General features: G+C 37.6%; 1 protein-coding gene across 7 annotated transcripts in view; it reads left to right on the top strand.

Annotated features, from left to right (window-relative positions):
• MRTFB (myocardin related transcription factor B) overlaps positions 1-16,783 on the top strand; it is a 201,446-nt gene that overhangs the window by 154,586 nt on the left and 30,077 nt on the right. For all 7 annotated transcript variants that reach the window (XM_060124736.1, XM_060124739.1, XM_060124742.1 and 4 more), the window contains one exon: positions 556-734. In XM_060124736.1, coding sequence (XP_059980719.1) covers positions 556-734 — 179 coding nt within the window. The remainder of the gene's footprint in view (positions 1-555; positions 735-16,783) is intronic.

Raw genomic sequence — 16,783 nt, forward strand, 5'->3', positions numbered from 1 at the left:
GTAAGATGTCAGTACAGCAGGGCTGCTCTGTGAAGTGGGACTTATCAACAGATACCCAGTCAGAGCCCCATTTTGCCTTATAATGTTTTTTAACAGTTGGATTCCAAATGTTGGATCCAAGTTGGATCCAGACAAGGTCCACACATTGCCTTTAGCTGATGTATCTCTTAAGTCAATCTCCTGGGTGGGTCTTCCTCCTCCTTTCTTTCCTTACTTTTTATTTGTTGATGAACAGGCTTTTATCCTCTAGCATTTCCACATTACTAGATTTTTCTGAATGCACTTGCATCCCTAGGTGTCATTAAAAACTTTCTTGTCTCCTGTACTTCCTATAACTAGTATTTGGATCCAAAGACTTGATCTGATTCAGGTTGGGTATTTTTCCCCAAGTATTCATCTTAGATAGTGGTGTGTTCTTCCATGGGGAAGTACATTATGTTCAATTTTGTTTTTAACCAGCTTCTTAAGTCCTTATAATGAATAATATTTCTCCTTTTTCATTTTAACCTTGGTATTCCAAGGCCAAGATAAATTAAAAATCATTTCTTTCTTTAGGTGTTGGGAAGGAGGACTATCCCCAAACTCAGGGCGATTTCTCATTTGACGAAGACAGCAGTGATGCTTTGTCTCCAGACCAGCCAGCCAGCCAGGAGTCGCAGGGGTCAGCCGCGTCCCCAAGTGAGCCAAAAGTTAGTGAATCGCCATCTCCTGTGACTACCAACACTCCAGCCCAGGTATCACCTTTCTTGTTTTTACCCCTCAACAGAGAAAGTGCCTTGTTTTTTACATATCAACGTAATATGTTTTCACCAGAGGAGAAGTCTGAGAGTGAAGAAGAATATAGGTTTGTCATGTGTAATCCAACCACTAACATTTTCAGTAGATTCTTACATTATTTCTGTTCTATATACATATTTTTATTTTACAGTTTTATAACTCACTTTAAAATTTTTTCATATTTATAACTCACTTTAAAATTTTTTCATATAACTTTTTTTTGAGATGTAACTCACGTATCATAAAAATCCATCCTTTTTCTAACCATCTTAACTACTTTAAGTGTACAGTTCTGTAGTGGTACACATATTCACATTGTTGTGCAACAGATCTCCGGAACTTTTTTGTCTTACAAAACTGAAACTTAAACCCATTAACCAACAACTCCCCATTCCCCCAGGCCTGCTAACCACCATTCTATTTCTGTCTCGATGAATTTGACTACTTTGAATATCTCATATAAATGGAATCATACAGTACTTGTCTTTGTGACTGGCTTATATCATTTAACAGTGTCCTCAAGGTTCATTCATGTTGTAGCATGTGACAGGGTTTCTTTCAGTTTTAAGACTGAATAATATTCCATTTTATGGATATTCCACATTTTATTTATCCATTCATCAGTGGACATTGGGTTGCTTCCATCTCTTGGCTATTGTGTATAATGATGAGTACCTGAATGTGGAAATATCTCTTCAAGACCTTGATTTTAGTGCTTTGGGGCATATATCCAGAAATAGGATTGTTGGATCATATGGTAGTTCTATTTTTAATTTTTAAGGAACCTCCGTACTGACTGCAACATTTCACATTCCCACCAACAGCGCACAAGTGTTCCTATTTCTCCACATCTTCACCAAAACTTGTTAATTTCTATTCTTTTGATAGTAGCTATTCTAGTGGTGCAAAGTGATCTCACTATGTTTTTTTTTAATTGAAGTATAGTTAATTTACAATGTTATGTTAGTTTCAAGTGCACAGCAAAATGATTCAGTTATACATATAAATATATATGTATGTATATATACTTAAATATTTTTTTTCAGATTCTTTTCCATTGTAGTATTACAAGACATTGAGTATGTTCACCTGTGGTTTTGATTTGCATTTCTGTAATCATTAGTGATGTTGAGCATCTTTTCATGTGCTTGTTGGCCATTTGTATATCATCTTTGGAGAAATGTCTATTCAGATCTTTTGCCCTCTTTAAAATCAGGTCATTTGTTTTTCTGTTGAGTTGTAAGAGTTCTTTATATGTTCTAGATATTAACTAACCCCTTATCAGACATATAATTTTCAAATACTTTCTCCCATTCCATGTGTCACCTTTTCACTCTGTTGATAGTAACCTTTAATGAACAGAAGTTTTTAAGTTTGATCTACTCCCACTTGTGTATTTTTGGTTTTGTTGCCTGTGCTTTTGGTGTCACACTAAGAAATCATTGCCAAATCTGATGTCATGAATTGGATTGTTTTGGATTGATTGGATCCTGTTTTCTTCTAGGATTTTCATGGATTGGGGTTTTATATTTAGGTCTTTAATTGGTTTTAATTTTTGTAATATGGTATAAGCTAAAGATCCAACTTTATTCTTTTGCGTGTGTATATCCAGTTTTCCCAACACCATTTGTTGAAAAGACTGTCCTTTCCCCCACTGAATGGTCTTGGCACTCTTATCAAAGATCATCTGATCATGTACAAAGGAATTTATTTATGGGCTTTCTATTCTATTGCATTGGCCTATATCTCTGTCTTTATGTCAGTACCACACTGTTTTGATTACTGTAGCTTCATAGTAAATTTTGAAATCAGGAAGTGTGAGATCTCCAACTTTTGTTCTTCTTTTTCAAGACTGTTTTGGCTACTTGGGGTCCCTTGAGATTCCGTGTTAATGTTAAGATGGATTTTTCTATTTCTGTAAAAAAAAAAAAAAATGGCACTGGGAAAATTCACCCTTTTAAAGTGTATAATTCATTGCTTACTAGTATATTCACAGACTTGTTCAACTCTCACCATTATCTGATTCCAGAACACTTTCATCTTCCCCAGAAGAAGCCCATACCCCTCAGCAGTCACTCACTCCCTGTTAGCTCCTCCACTCAGCCCTAAGCAACCAGGAGTCCACTTTCTGTCTCTGGATTTACCTATTCTGGATATTTTATATAAATGGAATCATACAATATCTGGCCTTTCGTGACTGGCTTCTTTCACTTAGTGTAATGCTTTTAAGGTTCATCCATGTTGTAGCATGTATCAGTACATCATCCCTTGTTATGGCTGAGTAATATTCCATTGTGTTGATATACCACATTTTGTTTATTCATCAGCTAGTGAACATTTGCTATTATGAATAATGGTGCTATGAACACTTGTGTACATGTTTTTATGTGGACATATGTTTTCACTTCTCTTGGGTATATACCTTGGAGTGGAATTGCCATGTCATATGGTAACTGTATGTGTTCCTTGCTTTTATACCTCAGTATTTAATTGAACCGATACACTGTATCTCTTTTAACCAGTTACCTGTTATTGGTTACCTAGAGTTGTTTCCTGTTCTTCATTCTTAAACGCACAAGTGCCCCTGTTGTATTCTCACATTCTTGCTACATGCTGGTTTTTTAATACATACATTGTTGGGCATTTGTCTAATATTTCTTTGAATAATTACTAGATAATGAAATGGATTTCAATCTTTTGTTAAGCAAAAGGTAGGCACTCAACTGCCTTCCAGGAAAGTAATACAGTCTTTATTCCACTATCACTATGTCTTTATCACAAGTAGGTAATATCATTACTTTAAACCTTGCACACTGGAGATTTGAATGTTTTAATTGGCCCCTTGATTTTGGTTAGATTGAATTCATTTGTTCAACAAATATTTATCAAGCACCTATTATGTGTCAGAAACTTAGAATCTAGTGCATGCAAAAGATCTAATATTTTTTGATAATTGCATTGGAAATTTACATTTCTTATTTTTCAGTGAGTGTTAGTGTTTCTTTTGGTTTTATAAGAACTCTGTGCTGCACATAATCTGTTGTTTTTTCTCTCTCTTTATGGTGTTTCTACCTTACTGAAATTTTAATAGTATTTAGTTATATTAAAGCCAAAACTATTGAACTACTTAACAGGATTGGTCAAGTTCAGTAGAAAATGTTCTTGTTAAAGCCCAACATCATAGAATTTTTGAATTGGAAAGGAATTTAGCAATTATCTGCCTTATTAACCCTTTCACAGGGGGAGGCCTGGGTTCAGAGAAATATGGAAGTTTGGGGATTAAAAATGTTTGCACATTTTCTTATGGCATTTCTTCTCATTCATGAATATCTATTTGTTGGGGACTGTGTCTTTCAGCATTATCTTCTTCATTGCACTTATCACCATGATCTGAAATAGGGGGGCGGGGGAGGGGGAGTTATCTTTAACCTAGCACAGGGCCTGGTACAGAAAGAGTGCTCAATAAATGTTGAATTGCATTCAGCACCATGAGTGCTGACACCAGCTTGTAGAAGCAGTGTTTTTGTTCTCTCATTTGCGAGTAGAGCCTCTCCCTCTTGGAGTCACAAGAGGTAGTGTGGGTAGCTACACTTCATATTCTGGTGTCAGAGTTTACAGGGCAAGTGTGACTGGCCCCTCAGCTTCGCTGGAACCTGGCCTGGAGGAAGGATGAGGGTCAGCGACCAGCCCATGGTCTGAGGTCTAAGCAGGCAGGAACAGAGAAGGGAGACCAGCCCCTACTGTTCTCACCATATTTGCTGCACCCTGGTTTTGAGCTTTAAAAATAGGGCTGGGGCTTCCCTGGTGGCGCAGTGGTTCAGAGTCCGCCTGCCGATGCAGGGGACACGGGTTCGTGCCCTGGTCTGGGGAGATCCCACATGCCGCGGAGCGGCTAGGCCCGTGAGCCATGGTCGCTGAGCCTGCGCGTCCGGAGCCTGTGCTCCGCAACGGGAGAGGCCACAGCAGTGAGAGGCCCGCATACCGCAAAAAAAAAAAAAGGGGGGGGGGGGTAAAAAGAATGTCAAATATGTAAGTACATACCATTAGAAAACAGTTCTACTTATCCATTTGGGTTGTTTGTTCTGTTTCTGTCTGAGTAGGTCAGGACATCTTAGCATGGCCTTAGCTTTTTAGTAATAGAGAATTTTTGTCACCTCAGCCATCTACCTGGTAATGGCTTCATGACAGTTCCACCTGTGTAAGAGACTATCATTCTCCTTTTCCCTGCATTGCTTGTACTATTACGTTCTTAGCTTTGGTCTTGAAACTTGGTCTCCAGCTAAGTTTATAAGTGAGAAACTTTAACCGGAGGCTGTCCCACCCAGTGGGCTGACATTCCAGAATTCCTTGAAGGAAAAAAGGAATAGCAGTGTTTCTTGAAGAATAAACACAGCCTATTTATTGCCAGTGCAGCACACACTAAGCCTCAGGTCATTCATGAACTGAAACATTAGTTTTTATAACACTCTTTAGTGTTGCTGCAATGCCAGTTCTGCCTGTTACACACAGACCATTAATAGTCTGCTTTTTATCTGTCAATAGTGCCTTTGGGAAAAGACCCACTTTAGAGAATGGTGCACTCCCTACTTACACGTTCAAGTAAAAGAACCTAGAATCAGGGCTGGCTTACTGCACCTTTACCCATTACACATTTCCTGCACCGTATATCTTGAAACCTTCTTAAATTGTGTCCTTTATAAAATTCCTTTTGATTGTGTTTTAGTATTTATAAGTAAGGACTCTGACAAAGATTCTTAATATTATATTTGTGCAATTAAAGAAGCATCTCCATGTTAACTGTGCTATATTGATGTCAGATCACAAGTATGTTATTTGTTTTGTTTCTGTTTTCTTTTCTTTTTTTTTTTTTTTTTTTTTTTTTTGCGGTATGCGGGCCTCTCACTGTTGTGGCCTCTCCCGTTGCGGAGCACAGGCTCTGGATGAGCCGGCTCAGTGGTCATGGCTCACGGGCCTAGCCGCTCCGCGGCATGTGGGATCTTCCCGGACCAGGGCACGAACCTGTGTCCTCTGCATTGGCAGGCGGACTCTCAACCACTGTGCCACCAGGGAAGCCCTGTTTCTGTTTTCTTAATCAACTGCAGAGGCCAACTTTATGATGCCTATAAAGTCTTTGGGATTTTTGTGTCTAGAAGTGATAATTAGGTTTTGTTTTGGCAAATTTTGTGTGTGTGTGGGGGGGGGGTACGTGGGCCTCTCACTGTTGTGGTCTCCCGTTGCGGAGCACAGGCTCCGGACGCGCAGGCTCAGCGGCCACGGCTCATGGGCCCAGCCGCTCTGCGGCATGTGGGATCTTCCTGGACCGGGGCACAAACCTGCGTCCCCTGCATCAGCAGGCAGACTCTCAACCACTGCGCCACCAGGGAAGCCCTGTTTTGGCAAATTTTATACTTTAATTATATTCACCGTTATCTAGTGTTTGTCCAGGCACCTCATTTGATATATATGTAAAATATATTTATCTCCCTAAATATAATTACTTCCACATTTTCTAGTTTAAGGGAAAGTACCTGAAAAGATTCCTTCTCATTGGACATCAAGTTTACAGAGGGAAGGGACAGCCCCTCATTTTAAAAGAGCAACATAAACATCTTGTGTTTTGGGTGTTCTTTGATATTCTTAGTTTTTAATCTTTAAAATGGAAACTCAGTATACGAGTTTGATGGTGAATTTAGTTACTGTAGACCAGTGTTCCTCAAACTGCCTGTAGTGAAGGAATAATATGTTTTGTTTTGTTTAAATCACCCGTAACTCCTCTTACAAACTTTCCTAAGTATACGTATATTCCTTTTATTTTTTATTTTTACAATTTGAAATTCTGCTGTAAACACTACTAAACTGTATTCTCAACATATCGTGCACTTGGCTGTATGTTAATCATATTCTTAAATCATTTTCTTTTTTTTTAAATTTATTTTATTTATATTTGGCTGCGTTGGGTCTTTGTGGCTGCATGCAGGCTTTCTCTAGTTGCATTGAGCAGGGTCTACTCTTCATTGCGGTGCACGGGCTTCTCATTGCGGTGGCTTCTCTTGTTGCGGAGCATGGGCTCTAGGCACAAGGGCTTCAGTAGTTGTGGGGCACAGGCTCAGTAGTTGGTGGCTCGCGGGCTGTAGAGCACAGGCTCAGTAGTTGTGGCGCACGGGCTGAGTTGCTCTGTGGCCTGTGGGATATTCCCGGACCAGGGATCGAACTCATGTCCCCTGCACTGGCAGGCAGATTCATAACCACTGTGCTACCAGGGAAGTCCCAATATGTTTGTTTTTTTATATAGTTTAATTTCCAATGCATTGTGGACTAATCCTCTTTAAAATAAAATAAAAGTAGTGGGATGACATCAAATTTCCTAAGACTTCCTGTCCTTGTCACTGGCAGGTAACAAAGGTCCACAGACCACACTTTTGAGTGGCTCTGACATAAATTTCACTTTGCTTCTTGTTTACCTAAACCAAGTTTTTTCATATGGTTATTCATCATCATTTTATGCTGTGCATTTAATCCTATGGCTTAAACACATTTTTCTAATTTTCCTGTTCAATTATTTTCCTACTTGGCTTACTGTAATGTTCAAGACCAATTCAGGGAATTTCTTCTAGGTTCTTTAAAAGTTATACTTAAAGATAATTAGTTGGGAGAAAATTAGGCTCAAGATTTCCATATGCCTTGCTGTATTCCAAAATGTCTTATGACATATAGTCTCCTTAATTCTGTTTCAGAACACACGGATAGATACCAGAAGTTTAAGTCCTACAGGAAAGTGTTCAAATAAAGGAAACATTCCCTACCAAAAAAAAAATTTTAACATAATATCTAGGCAAGAAACAGATTTTTCAGGCACTTGTTTTACAATCGCAGTGCTAAAAAGCTAATGACCTCACAATGTGAACAGTGTAATACACAACCACGACCTTCCTTCAAAATGTAAATTCTCTGAAATATCTATTATTCCTTTGTGGTCTGTAAGAGACTAAAACTGCTTTTCCTTGGACTTTCCTCTCATCTTTTTAATTCTGATCAAAGTACAGCTGGAAAGGAATTTGCCAAAATATTAATGAAACACCATCACATATTGGAGCTCAATTTATTTTTATGCTGAAGCAACTCTTGAACAATGGAAAGCTGTAGAAAATTAAAACCAGCAAGCCACACATGGGTACCACAAGCTGTGACACTGGTCCTTTTAATCTGAGGATTTTTTTCTCTCAATGATTTCTTAAGTCATTTAATTAATAATTTATTATAAACACCCAAATGTTTAACTGTAAGTATGATCTGACAGGATCTGTGTTCAAATTCAAAGTAGTACTGAAAGCAACTTCTTGGACACTTATTCTGTGTATTTTCAGGAAGACAAGCTTAGGAGAATTTGGCAAACTATTTTTTACCATCGTTTCAAGTAACTTTCAGGTAGATGACCTTTTGCCAAATAATAGAGAAATTTTAGGTTTAAGCTAACAGAATAAGCAAGGTCTAATATGTAAGCCATGTACATATATACTAAATAATCAAAATTAGACTTTTATTACAAACACTTATCAGTAAAGGCCTGAATAGGATATCAAAGATATTGACTGTAATTCCTATGATTACCCCTTCAGTTATGCTTTTTATAACTTATATATCAAGAGGAGTCTGCCACTATTAATAGATTTTTGAGCTGGTTTTCAACATTAACTGTGAAACTGTGTTCCATCCCAATTCTTAACTCAGTTCTCCTGTGACCAACAGAAAAGTGCCTAAAATGGTGCATTATGCAGAATAGCCCTTTCCTATTTATTTATTAATAAATAAATCTTTATTGAATATAACTGAGATGATGATAAATAATGGCCAACATCTGCTGGCCATTACACTTACTTCAGTGTTGTTCAGGCACTGAACGACTTACTTTATATATATTATCTGGGGGCAGATATCATGAAAAAGCATCTGTCTGGCCTGCAGGGGATTTGAACTAATGACTTTGTTCTTATTAGGCCAACAGTGTGAGATTCTTCTTAAGACTATTTTCCAGAACATCATCCTGTTTCATCCTGTTATGACTCATAGTGACAACTGGTATTTGTATTACCCAAGAAATAACATACATAACATTTTTTTCTCTACTATATAGTCTACTCAAGTAACATCATTCACTTAGCAAAAATGAATAACAGTAATTTTAATATTCATTATGCTTCCACATTCTGGCCCCTAATGGTCACTTTAACTAACTGTGAATCACCAGCATGGTCACACAAAGGTTGTAATAGACATTCTACATGATTCTGGAGAATGTAATAAATAATATGTGACAACTTTATAAAGAGGACTGTATTTAATTAAATAAGGTGGACTTTGGCTCTAGGTTTTCCAAAGTTGATCCTAAAGTATTAATGAAATTTTTATGTTATGAAGTTACCACCAAAAGTAACAAATTCATTAATGATTAGAGTAGTTGGTGATACTCTGACTAATCGCCCTTCTGCCGTGTGGAATTATTTTAATAGTTGTAGTATTGGTTATAATTGAACTATTAAAAATTAGAAGTATTAAATAAATAGGCTCACATTGAGATTTTTGTGCATGTATTTGCATATTTAACAGTGTCTCACTATATAAGATACTGCACATCAACAATACAGCAGAATAGGAAGGTCCAGGCCCTCCTTCTCTCACAGAAGCATTAAATAAACTACAGACTGACTAAAATAAATTTATAAGAGCTCTGAAAACCAGTCAGATATCTACACCAACCAAACACCCAATCAAGAAAAAGCCACATTCAAAAATGTAGAAAATGTCATGGTGTTTTCACTCACCCTTGCCCACACCCTTCCCAGCATGGCATAGTCAGAGGAAGTGGCCCAATACCCAGTTCCCTCCCTCAGGATGGAAGGAGTAGAGCAGAATTTGTTTGCAATATTCTGGCCTGTTGTGGGCTGGCCAAGGGACTGGTGTCTGACTTGTTTGACTCAGAACTCAGATGGGGGAAATTGCATAGTTTGGATCTCAGGCTAGCAGAAGCTGTAGAAGGTAGTGGCAGGAGCCACATCATGTGAAAATTGTAGAGGAACTGCAGACCCAGACACCTGAGGGCAGTAGATTGCAGGCCAAAGAATGCAGCAGAACTCTTTAAGGCCCTGAGAAGAAGCTAGGGTGAGACTCTGGGAAATTAAGACATTTATAAGCAGGCATGCATGAGGGGAAATTTTTAAATTTAATAAACAGAACCAAGCAAAAAAACCATGCACTTAGGCCCAGACAGGACACATGCTCAGAAAAGACTTGACAAAACCTTAAGCCTCCACCTGGAGTTAATCCCAAGGCCCAGAGGCCCATAAAATTAGTGAAGGTCTTCAACAACAGTCTGCAAAGATTGTGTGAGGCGGATGTTTCTTCACATGCCCAATTTTAAACCAAAGATACAACACCCCACCACCACCAAAAAACAAAAAGGCATACAAAAAACAGGAAAATACGGCCCATTCGAAGCAACAAAATAATCTCCAGAAACTGTCCCTGAAGAAACACACACATCAGACTTCCTAAACAAAGACTCTAACTGTCTTAAATACGCTCAAAAAGCTAAAGGAAAACACAGCAATGAACTAAAGGAAATCAGGGAAACAATATATGAACAAAACGAGAATATCAACAGAAATTATTGTTTTTTTTAATTATGGAGCTGAAAAATACACTAACTGAATTGAAAAATCCATTAGAGGGTTTCAACAGCAGACTCAGACAGCAAAAAATATCAGCAAACTTGAAGACAGGTCATTTGAAATTACTGAGTCTGAGGACAAAAAGAATGAAGAAAAGTGAACAGAGCCTAAGAGACTTATGGGATGCCATCAAGCAGATCAGTATGGGCATTATGGGAGTGCGAGAGGAGAAGAGAGAGAAAGGGGCAGAGAAATGAATTGAAGAAATAATGACCCAAAGTTTTGCAAATTTGGGGCAAGACATGGATATACAAATCCAAGAAGCTCAATGAATGCTAAAGAGAATAAACTCAAAGAGATCCACACTGAGACACATAAAAATCAAATTGTCAAAAGTCAAAGACAGAGAGAATCTTGAAAGCAGCAAGGAAAGTCACTTATCGCATATAAGAGGAAATCTCCCAGTAAGAATATCAGTGGATTTCTCAGCAGAAACACTGCAGGCCAGAAGACATATTGTGATGATATATCTAAGTGCTGAAAGAAAAAACTGTCAACCAAGAATTCTATATCCAGCAGAACTGTCCTTCAAAAATGAGGGAGAAATTAAAACAACAAAGCCAGACAAAAATTATAGGAGTTCATTATCATTAGACCTGCCCTGTAAGAAATGCTAGAGAGCCCTTAAGTTGAAATGAAAGGATGCTAGACAATAACTCAAAGCCATTCAGAAATATAAAGTCCTCTGGTAAAGGTAAATACATCGACAAATATAAGGAATGGTATTATTGTAATTTTGGTGTATAACTCCACTTTTTATTTTCTACAGGATTTAAGTAACAAATGCACAAAAATTATAAATCTATGTTAATGGCTACATGATATATAATGATGTAATTAGTGACATAATATAAAGTGGGGAGACATAACTGTTAAAGTAGTTCTTGTAAATAACTGAAGCTGGTGTCAATATAAGTTGTCATAGCTTTAGGATGTTATGTGTAATCCCCATGGTAACAACAAAGAAAATATCTATAGAATGTACACAAAGGAAATGAGAAAGGAATCACTACAAAAAATCAACCAAACACATAAATGGAAAGACATCTCACACTCACGGATTAGAAGACTTAATATTGTGGTGATGTCAGTACTACCCAAAAGCAATATACAGATTCGGTACAAATTCCTATCAAAATCCCAAGGACAATTTTTTGCAGAAGTGGAAAAATTTATTCTAAAATTCATATGGAATCTCAAGAGACCCCAAATAAGTCAAAACAGTCTTGAAAAAGAATAAAGTTGGAGGTCTCATACTTCCTGATTTCAAACTTACTACAAAGCTACAGCAATCAAAACAGTGTGGTTCTGGCATGAAGACAGACATATAGACCAATGGAATAGAATAAAGAACCCAGAAATAAATCTTCACATATATGGTCAAATGATTTTAGACACAGTGTCAAGGTTACTCAATAGAAACAGGACAGTCTTTTCAACAAATGGTGTTAAGAAAATTGGATGTCCACAGGCAAAAGAATGAAGTTGAATCCTTACCTAACACCATATATGAAGATTGACTCAAAATGGACAAAGACCTAAACATAAGAGTTAGAATTATAAAACTCGTAGGGAAAAAACATAGGGGAAATCCTCATGACATTGGATTTGGCAATGCTCTCTTAGATATGACACCAGGAAACAAAAGAAAAATAGATAATTAGGCTTCATCAAAATCAAAAACTGTGCAGGACTTCCCTGGTGGCACAGTGGTTAAGAATCCATCTGCCAACGCAGGGGACACGGGTTCGAGCCCTGGTCCGGGAAGATCCCACATACTGTGGAGCATCTAAACCCATGTGCCACAACTATTGAGCCTGTGCTCTAGAGCCCGTGAGCCACAACAACTGAGCCCGTGTGCTGCAGCTACTGAAGCCCGCGTGCCTAGAGCCCGTGCTCCGCAACAAGAGAAGCCACTGCAATAAGAAGCCTGTGCACCACAACAAAGAGCAGCCCCACTTGTCGCAGCTAGAGGAAGCCTGCGCCCAGCAACGAAGACCCAATGCAGCCAAAAATAATTAATTAATTAATTAAAAACTGCATCAAAGCACACTATCAACTGAGTGAAAAGCAACCCACAGAATGGGAGAAAATATTGGCAAATCATGTATCTGATAAGGGGCTAATATCCAGAATATATAAAGAACTCCCACAAATCAACAACAAAAACTATAAATAACCTGATTTTAAAATGGGCTAAGGACTTTAACAGACATTTCTTCAAAGACGATATATAAAGACCAACAAGCATATGAAATGATGCTCAACATCACTAATCACTAGAGAAATGCAAATCAAAACCACAATGAGATATCACCTCATACCGTTAGAATATCAAAAAGAACAGAAATTAAGTTCTCAGCAGGATCTGGAAAAATTGGAACCCCTGTGCACTGTTGGTGGAATTGTGAAATAAATGGTGCAAACAGCTATGGAAAATGGTATGGCAGTTCCTCAAAAAGTTAAAAATAGAATTACCATAAGATCCAACAATTCCACTTCTGGGTTTATGGCCAGAAGAACTGAAAGCAGGGACTTGAACAGCAATTTGTACACCCATGCTCATAGCAGCATTATTTACTATTTGGCTATTATTTAATAGCTAAAAGGTAGAAGTAACCCTTGTGTCCATTGACAAATGAGTGGATAAACAAAATGTGGTTCACATGCAGCAGAGTATTATTCAGCCTTAAAAAGAAGGGAACTCTGACACAAGCTACAACATGGATGAACCTTGAGGACATTATGCTAAGTGAAATAAGCCAGCACAGAAAGAAAAATGTATGATTCCACTTATATTAGATACCGAGAGTAGTTAAATTAATAGATACAGGGAGTAGATGGTGGTTGTCAGGGGCTGCGGGGAGGGGAGAATGGAATATTGTTGTTTAGTGAGCACAGAGTTTCAGTTTGGGGTGATGAAGAAGTTCTGGAAATGGATAGTGGTAATGGTTGCAGAACAACGTGGATGTACGTAATGACATACAGTTATACACTTTAAAATCGTTTGGTAAATTTTATGTTATGTACATTTTACCACAATTTTTAAAAATAATCGATTTTTTAAAATGAGGGATACATGAAGGCTCAGTACTAATCAGGTATTCAAGTACCAACTAAAAGTCCACTAGCTATTGTGCCAGTGGTGCTGCGCGGCATGTGGAACTTCCCTGACCAGGGATCAAACCTGTACCCCCTGCATTGGAAGCACAGTCTTTTTTTTTTTTTTTTAACTTTTAAATTTATATTGGAGTATAGCCGATAAACAATGTTGTGATAGTTTCAGGTGCATAGCAAAGCGACTCAGCCGTATGTATACATGTATACATTCTCCCCCAGACTCCCCTCCTATCCAGGCGGCCACGTAACATTGAGCAGAGTTCCCTGTGCTATACAGTAGGTCCTTGTTGGTTATCCTTTTTAAATATAGCAGTGTGTACATGTCAATCCCAAACTCCCTAACTATCCCTTCCCTTCACCCTTCCCCCCCAGTAACCTTAAGTTCATTCTCTAAGTTTGTGAGTCCATTTCTCTTTTGTAAATAGGTTCATTTGTATCATTTCTTTTTAGATTCCCCATTTAAGTGATATCATGTGGTATTTGTCTTTCTCTGTCTTACTTCACCCAGTATGACAATCTCTAGGTCCATCCATGTTGCTGCAAATGGCATTATTTCATTCCTTTTTTATGACTGAGTAATATTGCATTGTATATGTATACTACATCTTTTTTATCCATTCCTCTGTTGATGGGAAGTGCAGAGTCTTAACCACTGAACCACAGGGAAGTCCGTGCCAGTAGATTTTAATGTTCAGCTACTTGTTCTATAAATGAAACACTTAAACTTATAACTATATATTACAGAAACAAGGGGTAATGCTAGGTGATATGTTTTAACAAAGCTAGAATTTTACATAAAATATCCATCCACTAAATATACAAAGCATATGTTTCTGATTTGTATTCAACTCATTCATTTTATTTGAGGTTTGGAATATGGAAATATTTAAAGAATAACTGCATCTTGAATTTCTAATTTGCATTCTGCCATCTTAATTAAGATCTCTGCTACATCCTAAATTAAAAACACATTTATTGTAGATCTGAAATCTATAGTACAAAAAAGTTTTGTTTTAAAATAGCTAGTTTCTATCCCTCTAGACTGCATAAGGGAATTCTAATAAAAAAGGAACTTACCAGAGAAGAATGATTGGTCTTTGGCAAATGTATCATCTTTTCAGAAGGAGCCAGTGCAGATACCTGAAATATTATAAAACTCTAATCAGCTTAAACATTTGCTCTGTTTTCTTTTGTAGCAGAACTTTTCCATAGTAATTTCTAATAAGAGAAAGATCAGTCTTTAAAATTTGAAGTGCTTTCTTTTGAGTTTTATTTAAAGCATAAATATCCACTGGTAAACAACAAAGTTTTCCTGACATTTCCTTTCATGGTGTTATGATGACAAAGAACCGTTGTCATGAGACGAAGTTATGATGAGAACAGTGTATCAGAGCCAGTAAAACAAAGCACAGTTTTTAAGCTTTTTTGTTTCTTTGGAGAAAAGATCATTTTGAGATTAAATTTTGATAGTCCATAAGGTGAATTTAGATCTTGGTGTCAATTTAAACATATTTAAAGGACTCTTCTAAGATTTTAACATATTGCTCAACTTACTGTGGAACAAAATAAGTGTAGTATCCTCTATGCCTTGGATATTCTTGTGGTCCTTTTTGGAATACTATCATTTCAACAACATTACTATTTAGACTTTGGGGGTAATTCTAGCCACTAGAATTCTAACATTTAGATATGATCGTAAGATTGGGGCGGGGGCAGGGGGCGGTCCTTTCTAAGGCACATAAAAAAGACCAGCAAAATGTAAAGAAGCGTTTAGATATTTCTCCCTTTTTAACCAGAATTTATCTTCAGATTAGGTAAAGTTAACAATCAGTGTATCTCAGTTGAGCTATTCTTGTATTATGCTGAAGTCTGTGGTTTTCTGGGTAGCAGAGTCACACGAAAATACCAAAGAAGCTAATAAGATGGGAGTATTAGTAATCAAGGTTGAAGTCAGTTAGGCAAAGTCTAGAAATACAGGCCAAACGCTTTCATAGATATTACAACTGATACCACATTCACGTACCTGGGTTATTTTTCAGATTATTAAAACTGCTCTCCAATAAATCACTATCATTATCAGTCAGCAGGGGCTGGGCTGGTAAAAATAGCTTGCCAGGTTAGTAGAATTTATTTGCAAGGAAATATATACATATCTATATTTCAGAATTCAAATATCTGGTTCTACTTCACATGCCAACTATTTAATAGCCAAAGAATGTTCTTCCCCTGCGTGAAAACTGACCCAGAGATAAGTATCCTCGTTTCCAAAAAAAGTACAAAGTGAAAGGAAAACAAATAACATAAAACCATATCCCTTAAAGCAGGGATCAGCTGGCCGTCATCGTTCACTGCACATCTCGGAGGTTCACTGAGGAGCTGGCTGTCTCGGGGCTGTTTGGGGACAGAAGTCACCTTGGAACATAGGTGTCAAGACTCGTGGAGGAGTTCCTTCATTTCTGTTTGAAAATGAAATTGCCATCTCTAAAAAGTCAAGTCTTTTGTACCATCAGCACTTACTAACAGTTACTTAAAATTGAAATCAGTGGCAAAATGAAAACAAAGCTCAGGGAGAGAGGCGACATGGGCATGGACAGTCAACTGCACCCACACACATCTCCCAGGCTCAGCGGGGCCGGAGGGCATGACCCAGCGTGAGTAACGCCACCAGGAATTTCCATTCACCCATTAAACAAATATTTATTAAGTAACTAGTACGTGCCAAGCATCATATTTCTTGCTGCTAATAGCCCTCTGAGTTTTCAGGTCATTTATTTTAAGGAGGGAAAATACAGTTTGCTATTTTTTAAACCCAAATGCTTCAACAAGAGAAGCGATTCTGATTATTATAATGAATTGGACAGTTGTTCGGGGAAGTGGAAATGATAAAGCCATTTTCCTTTAAGATAAGGCTGTTGGGTCCAAGTAGCAATCAGTGCAACGTTTAACTGATTTATTACAATAGTACTATCTCTTTCCAGTGAGTGAATTCTTAAAATCTACTTAAAGAAGATTGCTAGTGGGAATAGTCCGTTGGGTTGTTGCTGCTTCCTTTACTAATATATGACCCCACGTTGAGATTCAGTAACTGCTTATTTTGGCCTAGGCAACGAATTCACTTCTTGCTTTAAGTGTGAGGGGACTGTCAATGCATAGGTCAATCC

This window comes from Lagenorhynchus albirostris, chromosome 15 (genome assembly GCF_949774975.1).
Source record: "Lagenorhynchus albirostris chromosome 15, mLagAlb1.1, whole genome shotgun sequence".
NCBI lineage: Eukaryota > Metazoa > Chordata > Mammalia > Artiodactyla > Delphinidae > Lagenorhynchus > Lagenorhynchus albirostris.